Below are 18080 nucleotides of genomic sequence, written 5' to 3'. Positions count from 1 at the left end.
TCTTTTGCTGTTAAAGAGATTTCTACCATCGCTTAGCCTGAAAATAAAAAATATTGTATTGAATTTGATATGGAAACTAATCACGAATCGGTGAATTATTATGAATGCTCGTTTATATTACATTTATACCTGTTTTCACGACGCCAGTATGTGTTTGCTGCTAGGCAGGGTGAGTGTGTGCGTGTGTTAAATGAAATGTGAGAGTGACTGTGTATGGAGGAGAGGGTGTATGTGTGTGTGTTAAGATGAATTGTGAAGGCGACTATGTTTGGATGAGAGAGCTTGTGTTCGTGTGTTAAGATGCAATGTGAGAATGAAGGTGTATGAAGGAGAGGGTGTGTATGTGTGTGCATTAAGATTAAATGAGAGGACGAATGTGTTTTGATGAGAGGGTGGGTGCGTGTGTGTGTGTGTGTGTGTTGAGATGAAATATGAGGGTGACATTGAATGACTGAGTGTGTTAAGATGAAATGTGAGGGCGAATGTGTATGGGGACACTGAGGGTATGGCATGTGTTTGTGTGTTATATTAAAAATGAGGGTGGGTTATTATGTGGTGTCATGTGTGTTATATAAGGTGTGAGGACGAATGTGTATTATGCATATGTGTGGATGATCGAGGGTGTAGTGTGTGTTGGGGGAGGGTGTGTGTGTGTTGGATGAGATGTGAGGGCGATAATGGAGACAAAATAGGGTGTAAGGGTGTGTGTTAGATGAAATCTGAGGACAAGTCTTTGTGGATGAGGATGTGGTAGATGTTTGTGTTTGTGTGTGTTAGATGGAATGTAATGGCGTATGGGGAAGATGTGAAGGTGTGCATGTTACATGAACTGCAAGGACGAATGTGTATCGGGAATTAAGGTGTGGAGATGTTTGTCGGTGTGGGTGCAGTTGTGTGTGTGTTGTGGACTGGAAGACTATAATATCTGGCAGATGCTGAAGCCTTTGTCTTTGAAGATTGTGAGGCATAATACTAACAAGACAAACAATTCCTGACGGCTACATACGTAATAGTCATGTCATTACATAGTCATTACAGGGTAATATACTTTTTTATGGTTACTTTTTACTGCCTGTTGGTCTGATCATACACTTTTACAGGGGCAAGCGAAAATAAACAAGGTTGCGATATAACATTTGAATTCACTTGACTTGCCTCGTGTGGCCGCACGTGAGAATCAGAACATCACAAATATATATATTCCAACAAACTCATCTTAAGTATTTGCAAGTTGGAAGTGTGTGGAAAAGGTTGGGAAAAGTGTAAATTAAGAAATCTAAGGATTTTTAATTGAAACTGTAATCATACAATTTTAGTCAAAGTTCAGATCGCATTATGGCTTTGATGGATGTCCCGTCATGTGCTCGAGATACAAGATTTTCGTTAAAATAAGACAGCAAATATTCCCGGTTATCATGATCATCTATTTTCAAAACAAACCAGTTACCAGTTTTCCCTTGAAAGTCGTATGATATATCACCTTTAAAGTCTAGACTTAGAGCACCTGTATTTTCCTCGTGTACTTCTTCAGAAATTTGGGGCAGTTGAAGCCTTAACCCATGCCTATTTTAACTCTATCTAGACCGGGGGGGGGGGTGGATCGCAGCCCCTACCCCCATTTCTTTACGTATTGTATTTTATTTCGCAATTTTAAAGACTTTTTTTTGACCTTTTGTTTTATTTTATTTTTCTGTCAAAGAACTTTGTCGAGGATTCTTTTCAGATCATAAACAGCATAAGATATATCCATTTAGAGCAGCAAAACTAAAATCAATTAAACAGTTATGATTTTTGGTCTGACATGCACTTACAAAATGTTGCGTAATTTCGGAACCGCGTGTACCCGGGCGTCGCAACTTTGGTCTCAAAAGATGCGCAAGACTTGAAAGTAAAAAGTCAGCAAGCGGCACGATCAAAAACATTTGCCCAGCAAAAATATTGCGGAAATTGTTGAGTCCCCCACCCCCTTGCCTAGATAGGATTAAGGGTAATTTTGGCAAAAAACGGTAATTATTATTCAGGATTTTCTCCCAGTCGGCTTGTAGTCATGTGCAATTTCATGAACAATTTTTTTTTTGACAAGCCAAAAAACTGTGTCATTACTCAAGATCAAAGGGGGGGGGGGTATATGTTTGAGAATTTGCCTTCACAAAACAATACCCAATGTTTAAACATTTTCAACAAAAGTGGGATATCAGAGCGGCACATTGACGCATCTATGCCAAACACATCCCCCGGGGGTCGAGACTCGTTTCATAAATCTTGTTATTACTTAGGAGTGACGATCGTTATATATTTTTCAAAGATTTGTAAAGATTCTTTCACTTTTATCACTGGTGATAAAAGTGAATGAGACTTAAAAAAATACATGTAATTCTTTAGAATTCGGTTGGATTGGCTTTTTCAAGTTATCAACACTGAAGTCTTTCTTTGCAGAATGTTCCAAGAATACTGAAAGTTTTGAACAAGATATCGGGCATTAATAAATCAAAACTCAAGTTCATGTATACAAATATATTTATTTCAGTTATGGCAATTGAATGACGAATAAAAAGAATACAACGGTAAATACAGTTGAAATTGAGTATATAAATAACATTCATGTACAATATGGCAACAAGATAAACTGCACGGGATAGTGATGAACATGATTAGTATGCTCTTATCCGAGAGCAAAATGTAAAACTTATCAACATGAAAAGTAAAGATTTGAGAGGTGTAAACATTCTATAGGCCAACACATAAGTTATCACTCGGACACGCAATTTTAAATTCATTTTGAGTAAGGATTAGCAAAGTGGCGGATCAGGTAAACAATAAGAATTAGTTAATTTTCTTTTTCTGTGTGTGCAATACGTAGCAGTTTTTGTTATAGGAACATTTCTGTTTTTTATATTTGTTAATAGGAACAAAATGGATTTCAATTCTTCACAGCAGAATTAATAAACATTAAATAGAAAAGAAATCTAAATCTGAGGAGAATGGAATTTTCTTGGCAAATAGAGCTTTCAAGGGTCTACCTTTGGAATATATTGTAATAAATATGGAGCACAAAACAATGAATATGAAAACTATTGTGCAAAAAACAAATGCACTAACTGCTATGCATAAAGGTAAATCAGAAGTCAGAATATAATCAATGGATATGTTGTAAATCATATGAATATGTTCATTGTTTAATCAATGACTTATTTTTTATAATTCACTATATTTTCATGAAAATCATATGATATAGAGCCTAAAAAATGTAAATTTCTGTAAGAAAATATAATAGAATGAAATAAAACAATGGCATAAACAATCCAAATCAAGATAACATGAAAGGTAAAATAACATAATATGACTTTGACTAATAATAGCAAAGTCAAATTTTGTGCAATATGTGCCTCATGAGACACATGTAAAACAAAAACCAAATGGTATATTAAAGTCCGGCTACAAGAAATATAACCAAACTTTGGAAACTGTGATTGTCATGAGTTATCCAATTCAGCTTCCATAACTGGCCAATAACTGATATTTGGCAAGAAAAATATTAAAATATTAAGGAAAATATAAATTTTTCACCATACACGGAAAGTTATCATAGAAATGTGCATTTATTGGTACGTGTATCGTTAAAACTATCATAAACTAACAAACGTTTATATGAGGAAAAGGTCATATTTCACATCAAGTCTTTCTGTATGTCCAGTAAAAAGAAGTCAAGTCAAATAGGCTTATAAGACATGTGAATCCAACTTCACAGCTAAAGTAGCCTTTCTTCTGACAGTAGAACTTGATACTTCTGACCATTTTTGAAGAAAATCAGTTAAAACTTTTCTAAGTTTAAAACTGATTTCAAAATTAGTTTGTCAATGTTCATAGGTACAAGCATGTTAAGAGGTCCAGTTCGGTATGACATGTGTTGAAGATTTTGATCCTCCTCAATAATGATAATATATTACTGAACCATAATTCCTTAATCGCAGCAACACTACAAAATATATTTCAAATATATCACAAACCATTTGCCCAACCTTCTTTCACTCTGCGAAAGTATCAATGCAGCTTTTCCAGAAACTCTTGATTATTACAGTACTGTTGATATAACAGCTCTAGTATTTGAAAATAAATCCCATTCATTTCCCCCCTCTTCCACTTCTCCCTTTAGTTTTAAGGAGTGGCAATGATTCACCAAAGACTTCTTGATGATCGTTCTACCCATCCAGCTCTGCTCCTGAGGAAGTGACAGTTAATAATCTTCCTCCTCTTCCTCTTCCTCTTCTTCCTCATCTTCTGGGGAAGTATCTCCAGTGGTCTCGCCAAAGAGTTCCTTCCCTTCTGCATCACCTGTCAAAAAGTCTGGTGGCTTGATGTCCCGGCCCTTCAGTCTCAGGGTGACAACATCTGATGAGTCCTGGAGACCTAGAAGAATCATCTGTCCAGACATCACCACCTCCACGCAGGATATCCTCAGGTCTGGGGTAAACATGGCAAGCTGCGTAGCGTGGTCAAGGTCCCACAGGGTGATGTCACTGGCAACAATGACAGCACGTGCCCCATCATCAATCATGAAGATCTTGCTGCTAGTTGTGAACTGCAGAGACTGAGTTGAAGTCCGCAGCCTGCGTAAGGTGCTCCTGCCTCTCTGTATGTCCCACACCTTCAACTGATGCCGCTCATTCCCGAACAGCACCCGTGTCGCATTGTCGTTCATCCCAATGCAGCATACATTTGGCTCTCGCTTCAACCGCTTTCGGACTTCACCTTTGTGAAGGTTCCACACCGTAACATAACTGACCTTGTCGTTATCGTCATAGTTGACGTGTGCGAGGTACTTCCCTTCGGGGGATAGAGCAGCAACATAGAGATACAGCATGGAGCTTTCATTCTCAACAGTCTGCAAATGTTGCTGGGTTTCTACATTAAAGACACAGAGATGATGACCAAAATAGGAACACACCAAGACCTTTTCATCCTTGCTCATTAAATACTGCTGAATGGCGTTCTCTTTCTCCTTTCTCAGATCTTCCAGTCTCTTCCTTTCCTTCTCGAGCTCCATGTCTTTCCTCTTCTGTCTCTCCTCCTGACTCTCTGACCTAAAGGAATGACAAACCAAAACAGAGAGGGCTCATTTACAAAATCCTCACAGTGAAAAGCTGTATCAATTTCAGACCATAGCGGAATAATCCCCCATACCCCTACCAGAATCCAACAAAGTTATTTTTGGTGGAAACTAATGTTATATGAATATCAAATTTGTGGATAGTAATTCTGGTAAAAAAAATCAAATCGTTCAGTCAATAACTTTCAATATATATGTAGTATGTAGGGAAGTAAAGCCCAAAGCAGACTTGACATTATATTTGATGTTTTACGTTCAGGGATAGTGTGTTCTTGTGCCAGCCTGGGGCGGCAAGGTGACAAGATGTTTGTCTAGGTCTTCAGCACTCTTTAGACATTGCTAGGCATGAGGAAAAGGGTTGGGACACCAAGTCACCATTCTCCTTGAGAAAATATGCCCCCAATTTCTTTTTACTTTTTATAAGCAAGACTTGATGTGACCAGCTTAATGCTATGTTGCACTACAGCTTCCAAGTTCAGAGTTGGAATACGAATGAAGATTTAGGGGAAACCTACCTTCGTTCCCATGGCATCATTTCTGCAGTGTTTTGTCTCTTGAGTTTAGACCTGAGTTCCTCTACCTCCTTCTTTCTCTGTAGACGATCGGTCTTGAATCCAGTCTTGATCCGGAACTTGATATGCCCCGATTCAAGGTTCCAAGCAATGAAGTGATCCCTCGTCTCAGATAGCCTGAATAATGGAGAGATGTCTTGATTAAGATTACTAACTCAAAAGGATTAACAAGTGAACAAAACCAAGCTATCACTCAAAATAGACAAGGTCTGTCCTTATATCGATGAAAAGTAATGAACAAGTTCCTTGCAGATCTTTCACGCAAGGGAGATTGAAGTTCAGTTATTGCTTTATTGTATATACATGTATAGTCTAGGTGATTGGTGAAAAAATGTTCAGAAAACGGTACAAGCATGAAAATGTACACAAAGGTAGAGTAAATTATAATTATTTTTAGCAGGGGGTGCCAACGTGAGTTTACCAAATATAGCAATGGTTACTAGGTAACATATTTACCTTAGTAACTGAGCTTAATTGGGCTTGAGGAACAGTTTCACAGGCAGTATGTCATGAATTTTAGTCTAAAGCATATTTATTTGTATCACAGCAGTATTGATCCATTCATTCATAGCAACGGTTGCTAAGGGACCTTTATCAATAGCAACAATTGTTTATCATAGTTCAGATCATTATAATTTACTCAGAAGAGCTCAGAAATTAATTTTGGCCCATACATTCCTTATGTGATGAATGTTTCCATTGGTAGACCCAATTAGCACCAAAGCAGCGGTTGCTAGGTAACTTTTTTCCTCAGTAACAAATACTTATAGGGTGTTTGAGCCCCCACATCTTTTCTATTTAAGCACTAATACATTAATCATAACATCCCAGGAACATGTATACCAAATGTATACCCACCCATGATGAGTACTAGTTGCTAAGTAACATATTTTCTGCAACAATTGTTAAAGGCCGTATGGTAACATTATCAATGTGTTTAACTCTATCTAGACCGGGGGGGGGGCCTTGGAGGCCCCCGCCCTCAACGAATAGCGCGATATTATCACTGCGTGAAATTTTTTGACCGCGCCGCTCCCTGACTTTTTACTTTCAAGTCTTGCAATCCTTTTGAGACCCGGATACGTGGTTCCGAAATTACGCAACATTATGTAAGTGCATGTCAGACCAAAATTGCTCAAAAACGTGGTTTTATGTACGAAGTCAATGTAAATTGTGTTTTCAACCAAAATTCATAAATGTATAATTATTTTTAGTTTTGCTGGTGTAAATGAATTTATTTTATGCTTTTTATGATCTCAGAAGAGTCCCCAACAAATTTCACTGAAAAACAATGAAAAACAAAAGGTAAAGAAACAAAGAAATACATAAAAATTGCAAAAACAATATAATACATAAAAAATTATTTGACATTGCAATTTCTTTCATGTACACTTGCTAACAACACCACAAAGAGTTTCTATACCAAAAATTAGTACATTTGGAGCTTTATTTAGGGAGTTAGAGGAAAAAGTATGATTTAGCATACTACTTACGCATAAATTAGCATAATCACTTAATAGCGATTTGCATGAAATAAAATAGTACACAATTTTGTAGATTATGTCCTAGGCTACACGCGTGCCAATTTTTGGCGCGATCGTGCGGTCGACGGCCGAGATCTCAGGGGGGGGGCCTGGGAGCTCCCTTCCCCCGGCCATATGAACTCCCAAAATACCCCGGCCTAGATAGGGTTAAGAGGTACTAATACTGGTAGATGCTCAGAGACATAAAACCTTGCACAAATTAAACTACTGCATGATATGTTCTAAATTTCCAAAAACGATGTGTATGGGGCTCCATATCACTGGCATAATAATACTTGTTGCATCTTAGAAAAATCACGTAAAAACCTTTCCATTTTTCCATTTGGATCAACGGATTTGGATTAGGGATTAATGTAAACATAATCATGTAAAAGACCAATCGTATTTTCAGGACAGGAGAGATCCTATATAATTGTTGAATAGTAAGCACTTTAATGACCCTGTAATGATTTTTTTTCTGTGTTAGCTGTGTCATGTATGAGTAAAAAGTATGAAAAAAAATAATGAAATTATGAACACCGAAATTAGGTTTGTTACCTACAGACGATTGTTATGCAGATAATTTTTTTTGACTGCATCTGTACTGGTGGTTGCTAAGTTCAATAAGTTACCTAGCAATGGTTGCTATACGAGGAGAGATCAGGTTGGCACCCTCCGCTAAAAATGCTCAGTACCATTTACTCTACCTGTCAGCCAAATTTCATGCTTGTACCATAATCTGAACTGTTCTTGCTTTATTTTGCACCGATCATCTAGACTAATATACTTTCACATCAGAAAAGAGTTTTTCATTTCTTTTGTCTGAGTGTATGAATTTCGTTGTACTCCTCATGATATGACAGTAAGGAGTGTAATACACCAACATCCAACCAGCATAGCATGTCTAGAGTAAACACCAATCTCCAAATTCTTTATCTGTTTGAGCCAGCCACAGAACATAGTGAATAATCTAGTCTCGCTACTTCAGACTCTGCATTATACAAAATGCAAATTGCAAGGGTCTGTGCCTGCAGACTAGTAACCAACTGAGAGGGAAAGGACATTCTATATCATGGGTTTCAGCCCCCACTTTTTTCTAAAAGCATCTACAAAAACATAAAAATGTCAGCTGATTGTGATTTCTTTGCATAGTCGGCTCCCCACCACCACTTTCAAAACCGTTCCATGGCTCCTGTACACAAATTTCGTCAACGATCGACAGAATCCTTTTAGTGAATTGCCTTGGAAGTTGAAACATAATTCTCACCCTAGCAGGAGCTCCCCATCAAGCAGTCTGTATTCATGTGCTGGTGAGGGTACTATGAATACTCCAGTCAGCTTCCTAATGTACTTCTTGGTGCCCAGATCATACATGAATACTGTCTGAAAAACCTGTCATGGACAAAAGAAATTATTAATGATCATTTTCAACAAACATAATATCATTGATTGCAATAAGTGGATAAAGCCGAACTAGACAATAGTTTAGGGGTCAAACAATGTGCATATGGCCCCTGAATCTTAGTTCTAACCAAGCTAGTCAGCCACTCATTGTATTACTACCATTCTAGAGGGCCCATAATATGAAGGTGACAATTCTTCCTATGATGAAATAAGAATTACAATGCATTCTACAATCGCATTTCCTTCTTCGCAAACTTTTTTGTGGCAGCAGTGGGATTGCAATTGCTATATTTCTCTGATAATCCATAGGATTAGCAAGATGATTACACTATGTGAAATACAATCAAGATGATAACATGACGGTAGTTTGTCATTGTTATATATAGGTTAGTGCTTTAATTCAAAATGACAAAAACTGTGAGATCTGCAACAGTGAGATTCGGGATCCTACTTGAGATTCTTTTTAAGCAATGGGACAAAAACGAATACCTGCAGATTCTATACCTTGATATTACATATTGAAACAATTGAACCTACAAAGAATAAGTGAAAACTATCTCTACCTCATATGGAATATCCTAACAACTAATAATATCAAGACATAACTATCAAGACATTATAAGTAAACCTGCAAGATACTGACCTGTGATGGCTTCTCACTGACACTGGACATTCCAAGATCCGACAGGATAACAACCTTGTGGTTCCTGATGAGAACAATGTCATGAGAATCAACAAGCCCTCGCTCGATCCTCACTGCGTTTCCTGCACACTTCCCCTTCACGACATTCCACACACTCAGCGGGCCATTCTTGACCGACTTGGCCACGACGTAACGGGGGTTGTTGATCATGGGGACAAGACCGGTCACGCCGAGGTTCTTCTTGGACCTGTTCGCATTCTCGTCCCGCTCGTTGACTTTCTTGCTGATATTCCAGATGCGAAGGGACTTGCTGGATTGTGACGCGGTCAGGCAGTATAACAGATCCATGCATGCACCAAGCTTGGACATCTATATAAAATACAAAATGAATATTGAGGCATTGACAGTAACTCGTAGGGGTACGGGTTGGGATGTGTCTCCCTCTCGATTTTCAAATTTAGTACAGTAGCCAATAGGAAAGGGCCGTCTCACTGAGGTACCTTTAAAAAAAATTGTCTTTCAGGTGGGATTCTAATTAAACCAGATTTTTACACCACCCCCCTCCTCCACTCCAGAGTCCAGTGTTGTCCAGTTGCAAAAACTACCCATTTAAAACAACAAGCTATACAGAATGAATTGACATACAGAGAAGAAATGTGGTTCTAACTTTTTGTTATAGTCAGTTAAGGATCTTCCCACTGGCTATATTATAGGCAAGTATGCAAATAGGGGGTCGCAGAAAGAAATTTCCTAGATTTAATAACATAACATGCTTGTTCAATGAGTTATTGTCATGATAAAGGGGGCACCCCCCCTCGATCCACCCTGCATTTAGATGATCACGGATACCCTAAACAGGTGCTCAAGCATTCAAGGAATTCAGCCATTCACTACACCTGGGTAGAGAGTGGCAAATAGTAAAGAGGATGAGCCTACCTGTGCATGCTTTGCTAGATGTTTATGGTCTTCGGTTTCTAGATTCCATACTGCCAGTGTGGTTGTGTTTGTATGTGGGTTGGGGCAGACAGAGACAGCATGGGACCCGAGACGATTGACGTACAACTCATTCACTATGTCTGTTGTGCAACCTGATAAAGCAGAGAATGGAGGAGAATATATATATTCAATTTATTACAAACAGCTCATCCTGCGCAAACTGGAAAAGCTGGGGCCTGTCTTACAAAGAGTTGCGATTGATCTGATCTATCGCAACTATGGAAAGCCAGCAACGTCAACATCTAAAATACATGTTTGTTCAAAATAATTACTAGAAATGATGTATATTCTATACATTATCTGTTTTCTTGACAATTTACTATGCTTCTATTTGTTTTCAAAGGACATATGAGACAAATCTCCCAAAGAAAAAATTGTGACATTGTTAGATTTCCATAGAGTTATGATTGATTGGATCAATCGTAACTCTTTGTAAGACAGTGCCCAGATTAGCAAGAGGAAGGTATTGATGAAAGAAAATATCTGTGATCAATTGCAAACATTAATAGCAAATATAGATAAACTTGTGTATCCTGGTAAAGCAGAGATAGAATAGGAATGCCGTGATGCAAGAAAGCATTTGCAATCAACTGTAACTCTAGTAAACCAATCTCCATTTTTTTTAATACAAGGGTATCTGCAATCAATTAAAAATTTGCTGATGATTGCAAGACATATGATTAATTTGGATTAGCTGGAATTGACTTCTAATTGAATGTAAGTTTCTTGTAACTAGCTCGGTATACTAAAGTACATATTATCCACTTACTAGCGATATAATCTAGTCATAAGTTAGTTATTCATGTTTTGATTAATGAAGAACTATATATGCATGACTCTCCACGATCATAAAACTATACTATTAATATGAAGAGTGTATAATTCATAACTACATGTATCTTGAACTGTGTACTATATTGGACCAAAGTGCATTGAGCTGCATACCATCTTGGAAAGAGATGTACTTCATTATATATTCCCAATATGAATTATTCCTTTGTTTTCAAACTAGGAGTAAAAATTAATCCTGATTTTTTTAACTGCTTGGTTTGGAAAAATAGCAAGTTTCAAGTCCCCAAGTATTAAAAAAAATGTTCTGACCCGGTATACCGATATACCCCAAAACAACATCTGTTACCTGTTACTGCCCGAAGGTAGGCCCCATTCTTAATATCAAACAGCTCTAGCTGATGGATCTCTGACACCTTCTGGAACATATACCGGCAAGCCACCACATAGTAATCCTTGGAAACACCTAGGGCCGTGATTGAGGCTGAAGGCTTGGGAGGAGACAGCTTGTGGACCTATCCAGAGAGAGGTTATTGTATAAAAATTTGGAAATTCAGATATTTTAATTTCAAGCAGAGTTGAGACATAATCTGGAAGATTTGTATGATTGGTTGATGAATTTAATTACACAATAACCACCTATAGCCTTAAGGGTGAATAATTCAGAGAGACATTATCACAATCATCATAAGGTGGGCGTCTCATTGGTCCTTAAAATACCAATATACACAAGGAAAAGAAGGGTAAGGTTCTGATAACTGGAGTATCATAAAGAGATCAGATTTTATTTTAAATAGATCAATATGAAATAAAAAATGTTAAAGATATCTCAATTTTAACATATCAAGATAAGTCCTATTGCAATTCAGAGTGATGGGAGAATGCTTTTTTTACAAATGATTTTTATGTAACCTTTACTATAAATCAAAATGGGAAATATATTTCTGAGCTTCTAAATAGATCTGGTTAAAGTTCAAACTAATTCAAACTTTTTCCACCTAAAGGAAAATTATCGCAGGATGAATTTCTCATTTACACCAGTAAACAGGAAAAAGGAAGGTTTTAGAAAGCTGAATAATTTACAGATTTAATAACCACTCAATTAAATCCAGACTTTATTTGAAATTTAATCAAATGATGGAAAAAAAGATCTAGCTCTATCAATTTGGACGTACCAAAAAGCAGACAGTGCTTTTTCACAAATGTTTAAAATTGACAAATATGCAGCTCCTTAAACATTTGTGAGCTGATGTTGCAATTTTGCACATACATACGATTAAATTCAACAATCGTAATAATTAGTTTTCTCCCCTACCTTCAAATTAGATAAGCAACGAAAAGGCAACAGTTCTTGGATGACATCTATATAATGATAATAATTACCAATGGTGCAATATGGATATCTTGAACTTCATGAAATAACATGGAAACAATTGTCATTATCATCCCCTCAAACTAATCCAGCGTGCAAAGATGTGAACATAGATTTACCTTGTTCCCTGTTCGTGCATTCACAACAGAGGCTGTATTGCTGCTCCTGTATGCAAAGAGCACCCTCTCCCCGAAAGGACTAAAGGAAACACTCAAAGACTCATCTTTGTGTATCCCATGCCCCCCGATGTCGACCTCCACCAAAGACTTGATGCTCTCGCCTGAGACATCCCAAGTCCGCATGACATTTGACCCCGTGAACAGCGCCACCACCAGGTCATCGTTTTCACTGGCGGTTGTGATGACGGGCGGGTCGATGTACTGGGTGACCTCCAGGAGGCAGGTGCAGTTGCTGAAGGTGTTGAACTTGATACGGCTGGACTCCACCGTGACGGCAATGGTGTCGTTCTTGCAGAGCCTGATTGATGAAATCTGAAGAGTGAAAGTAAACCATTGAGTAATTAATGTCCAGGTAATCTTGAATAGGTTGAATATTCCTCAAAGTCACAGAAATTTTTAGACCCATGGCCCATAAATAATCAGTACAATTGTAAGGTTGCCATTATCCTAACTTCCATGGAAATTTTGAATTCAAAACGGAAATATGCATCTGTTTTTCTTCTACGCATGGTTTCCTTGGCATCTCATTACTTCAATATGAGCCAACAATGGGCAATTGAAAACATACCAAGATTGAGTTAGCAGAACATGATGGCATTTTAACACATATTGGTGAGGCTCACCTCTTTTCCTACTCCTTCTATGGTCTTCAAGACCTTCCTGTTCTTCAAATCCCAAAGCTTCACAGACGCATCCCGCGAAGCCGTAGCGGCCACTGCTATAGTCAACCTTGACACCGTCACCGCAGTGATGACCTCTGTGTGACCTGCCAGGAGGTCATAGAGCACGCCCCCAGGCTGGGCTAGGCAAGATACAGAGGGAATAAGAGCAGGGGTGGATGACCGCTGCGCTTGGTTGAGCATGGAAGCAATGGTAGGGTACTTCTTAGGGTCCCCAATTGACATGGGTTTGTCGTTGGTGATGATGTTAAGGAGCCGGCCAACCAGTTGGGAGGCAAGTTGGTTGGGATCCTATAACAGAAAAAAATAACACAAAATGAAATTTATAAATGACATATATAGTGTTCAGTTATTTAGTGTCTTGCACTAACAAAATATCCTAGGAATGGAAGGCAAAGTTTGCAATGCGTGAAGTCACAAGGAAAGGAGCGAGACTTTGTTATGCAGTATTGGATCGATCGCACCTGACTTTTGAACCAGCATTGAGGAAGACAGGAGAGGAGATGAAAAATGCAGTTCAAAATATATATTGGGGATTAAACTTTATGCCTGATCTGCCTGGAGCTCAGACATAAAACCCTTTTCATAATAGCTAGTTGAAACCTTTCATCCGTTGACCTGGTCAGCATTCAGAACTTGGCCAAAGCAATCCATACATCATAACTTAACTCTGAATCAAGTAGTGAGCCTTTTAATAAGAAAAGGAGATGATGTGAATAAGATACCCATCAAGTGATAGAGCATCATTGATTTAGCTGGAAGAAGAATGAGTAATACTTTCTAAAGAAAGTTGGACTGATGTGTAAACATAATACCAGTCGTGCTTCCTGTAAATCTTTTTGTTTACATACACACGAATACCCATGGTTTTAAGAATGTTAAGTTTTATAAAATGATATAAGTATCGTATTTTGTTTGTATAATTGCCAAATCTTTGCAAATGTAAGGTCATTACTTTTGTTCATTTTTGTAATTGTATTAATGTATTTTTGATTTGTATGTGAAAAATGGAAAGAAAAAAATGAAAAAAATCAATAAAAAAATATAAAAAATCAACTATTGATTAGATATTGGAAATGTGACAGAAGTCGTATCATCAATTACTTACAATGTCATGCATTTCTCATCTATGGGGTTGGGAATTCTTCAATTCTTATTACCTTGAGTAAAGCATTGGTTGAAAGATGAAGAGTGCTACTCATCAGTCGTAGTTCCAAATCATCGGGATGAACCGTGAGGGCGCTCTGCAGATCGTCCTGGATGGCTCGTAAAGAAACAGCCCTGAGCTTGGCAAGTGTCCATTCATAGTTGATCAAGACCTCTGACTTCAGTTTGTCAAGTTGGCTGGCATGTAGAAGATGATGAGGGAGTTCATTGAGTTTACGCATGTTGTATTCCTTTACAGACACACCTGTTTAGCAAATGAAAGGAGGGCTTAGGTTAAAAGGGAATCCAAACTTGGTCATAACATGTGTTGGAAAAACAAAAAATTAAGAAAAACAGAATGGGGATAGTTTGAAAAAAAAATCGTACAAGCAATGAGAAAATTATGGCTACTTTAAATTGACATCCCTAAGACCATGTAAATTTTGAATTGGCACCTGGTTAAGTAAATTATGACAAGGGGCAAGGACAACGTTCCCATACGCTATGTACTTAATAATTATCAGGGATTTGTGGTTTTATCCCATGTACGTATCTTGCTGGGTCTGTAATCAAAGCATAACCCAGGTGGCATATTCTTTTTATGTCCTCATGAAAGAAAAATATAATTTGAAGTAAAACTTTTGAAAACAAAATGACATTTTCATAATTTTATGTATTGGAGTACATCAAAGAGGAGTGCTTGCCTTACATCTTGTCTTTAAACATCTATGATTACAGAATCCTTAAACTAAAAGTTTATAATTTTTTGTCTAATACATACTTCTTACTCTAAATCTTATATCATCACTCTGTCTGGACCAACGGTCAACTATCAATATGGTATAATTGATCGGTAATACGATCCTGACTTTGACATAGAAGGTTTGTCTGTTTCGTTTTACATCTGATGATCGAATTCGCTACTGCTACACCTTATCCCCCCAGCTATGTATTCGAAAAAAAAGCTACAAAAGAAACGGTCGCCTATAACTAAACCGCTGAGTGAGATTTCTAGACCTAGTTATAAAGGCTTTCACATTATTAAGACATTTTTTCAGCACTCTACATCATCGTTTTCTATCAATAGTTATTAGTCCAAACTACTAAAGTGATGTTTCTCTTTAATTTCAATTCGATATAAATCACAATACAGCACAGACTTTCATTTGAAATGGGATAAATGGAAGAATATATTAGTGAGCCATTACTTACCCCTTATATAAGGCTGGCCTTTAGTGATCAAAGAGCAAGCATGAAGAAAACAGCAGAAGAGGTCAACAGCAAAGCAACAGCATAAGTGAAATATTATTTGAAAAATAGACAAAATAGTGTAAAAACCAGAAATTCTATTTCACGACACCTTAATCACTAAAACCCATATGAAGCTTAAATGAGGCTTCCATCAGCACAGTTATTAGAAGTGTCATTTGGACAAAAGTTTCTGGATTTCACATAAATGCAAGCAACATTGTTAGTTCATATAGGTGGTAGTTGCTCAGAAAACATATTTTTTAATGAAAATTTGTTGATTGAAGAATGCAGAAGCAGATACTATTTTCAAAATGCATTTTCACCTCAACAGAAAAGAAGGAAAAAATGTCAATGAAATAGCTAAAATTGTTAATAGATAAGATTGTGCAATCAAAAATGCTACCTGTTGAAATTGCCAAAGCAGTTTCAGGTAAGAGAATATTAGGAAATTTGACAGAACTTTCAGATATAGTAAATAAGTAGGGTGTTAAATGATGAAGAATTAATATAGCTTTAGAATACATATATTTGTTTTGCATCAACATTGAAAGGATTTTTTCAGGTTGGAAACAATAGAAATTGGAACAGGAAAAAGTCTATGAGGATCTTTGGAATAATAAGTAAAAAAAAAGCAGTGAAGTCTATGTAACTGCCTGAAGATGATTTTGAAGCTGGAACAAATACTGGTAAGCTTTATATTCATGCACTGCCCTTTACATTGAAACAAGTGTTTCAGTGAAGCAGGGGGCAATTTCATGTTCAGTGTTAAAAGCTGATTAATTATGATTAAGACAGAGTAGCACTATCAAACACACCAAACACCCCAGAAAATGTTGGGGCTAAGATTATCTTAATCACACTCCAAACATCAACACTCAAGTTCACACCCTTCTTCAACTCACTCACAAGTTTGTAGGTTTAATTTTTAAAAGCTATTGGAAACAGAACGTCATAACTAAAAAATTTAACACATCACTGTCGAAATACATAATCTGCAATCTCAGGAAAGGCATTCTTGGCATAACTAAAGAGCAAAGCAATCAAGCATTTATTTTACTTCAATATCCTCCATACCTGATGGTTTAATTCTGGTCATCAGAAGCGGCTGAGGGTTGATGAAGCGATCCGCTCCACCCTCGTTGCCAGGATACGGTTTCTTGCGGTCGGCCCACTTCCCCATGAAGTATTCTCCCAGAGCACTATGATATGAGGGCGCTTTATCCTTTTGATTTAGATATCTGAACAGATTAATTAGAAAATATTGTAAAATAAAACATATACCATATCGTTCATTATGATCAGAGGCTCAATACAATTTTTGACATTTTTAATATCGTGATTGACGTAATGCAGTCTAGAGCACATTACGAATTCACTGAAGATTCTCCAGTCTTTACGAATGCAGGGTGTGTGTAGTCTGAATCATATTCATTATATAACTGGTGCAAACATTACTTTATACCAAAGTCGTTTGGCACATATAATTCATGTATATACAATTCGTTCACTGGTCATTTTGTTTGATCCTGTTCAAATTAATTTGGTGATGGTTACCAATCTGCCCACTACAGGCAACCTCCATCACAAATACTTGTTTTCTGCAGTTGTTGCTTCACATGAACTTGCAGAGCTTCTCAATTGTAGGAATATAAGCTACAGCAAGATCTAATCATATGTTTTCCATTCATAACACTCACAGATTTTGTTCCATTACTTTTTTTTATTCCTTTTAACACTGTATCTTGTAGCTTGTAGCAAATCATAATTATTTTACAGTTAGCCACATCACCTCTGGCATAGATCCAGCTGCTTTATGTATCAGAAGACATAAACCAGCCAGGGCTGAGACTTTAAATATTAAGCCTTTCTCATTACCTTTAACAAAATAGAGAATTGACAAGATGCAGAATTATCAACAGAGGCATTACCATTTGCTTCATGATCAAGAATACTTGCCTCTCTGTAGCTGCTTCTCTGAACTGTTGATCGGCCCATCTCCACACCCACACACCATTGACCTTCCATACCCTGAACAACTTCCTCAGGTCAGCCTTGAGCCGACACCAGAGGGCGGGCGGCATGCGTCTTAGGGTCGGGGAGTGGTTCTTGGCAATGTCCGTCATGACGTGCTCATCACAGGAGAGGATGTCGTTGAGCTCTGTCCATGACAGGCCACTACGTGCTGCAGTCAGATAGCCAAGGCAACGTCTGACCAGAGGTTCACCATGTTTCGTTTCAAGTGATATCAGGATACCTTTGAGGAAAGAAATGGAAAATGGGAAATAAAATGTAGAAAAGAATTCTGTTAAAGCAATAGTCAAAAATATAATTTAAGTAATATAAAATTAATAACACAATATGCTGACAAAATATTATATGTTATATATTTTTCACCTTCAAATGAGTACCTCAAGGAAC

General features: G+C 37.4%; 1 protein-coding gene across 7 annotated transcripts in view; it reads right to left on the bottom strand.

Moving 5' to 3' along the window:
• Positions 1–2499: 2499 nt before the first annotated feature.
• Positions 2500–18080, bottom strand: part of LOC121417179 — a 52056-nt gene continuing 36475 nt past the window's right edge. For 6 of the 7 annotated variants that reach the window (XM_041610776.1, XM_041610773.1, XM_041610775.1 and 3 more), the window contains 12 exons: positions 17619–17916; positions 16737–16900; positions 15624–15641; positions 14426–14676; positions 13209–13556; positions 12526–12897; positions 11384–11549; positions 10186–10337; positions 9250–9618; positions 8470–8594; positions 5623–5796; positions 2500–5081 (listed from right to left, as the gene is read on the bottom strand). In XM_041610776.1, the coding sequence (XP_041466710.1) occupies positions 4235–5081; positions 5623–5796; positions 8470–8594; positions 9250–9618; positions 10186–10337; positions 11384–11549; positions 12526–12897; positions 13209–13556; positions 14426–14676; positions 15624–15641; positions 16737–16900; positions 17619–17916 (3284 nt within the window). In that variant the 3' untranslated portion in view covers positions 2500–4234. The remainder of the gene's footprint in view (positions 5082–5622; positions 5797–8469; positions 8595–9249; positions 9619–10185; positions 10338–11383; positions 11550–12525; positions 12898–13208; positions 13557–14425; positions 14677–15623; positions 15642–16736; positions 16901–17618; positions 17917–18080) is intronic. The other variant, XM_041610774.1, reaches the window with a different exon arrangement.

The sequence above is a fragment of the Lytechinus variegatus genome, chromosome 6, assembly GCF_018143015.1.
Source record: "Lytechinus variegatus isolate NC3 chromosome 6, Lvar_3.0, whole genome shotgun sequence".
In the NCBI taxonomy this organism is placed as follows: domain Eukaryota; kingdom Metazoa; phylum Echinodermata; class Echinoidea; order Temnopleuroida; family Toxopneustidae; genus Lytechinus; species Lytechinus variegatus.
This window is presented reverse-complemented; position numbering and strand designations above follow the sequence as displayed.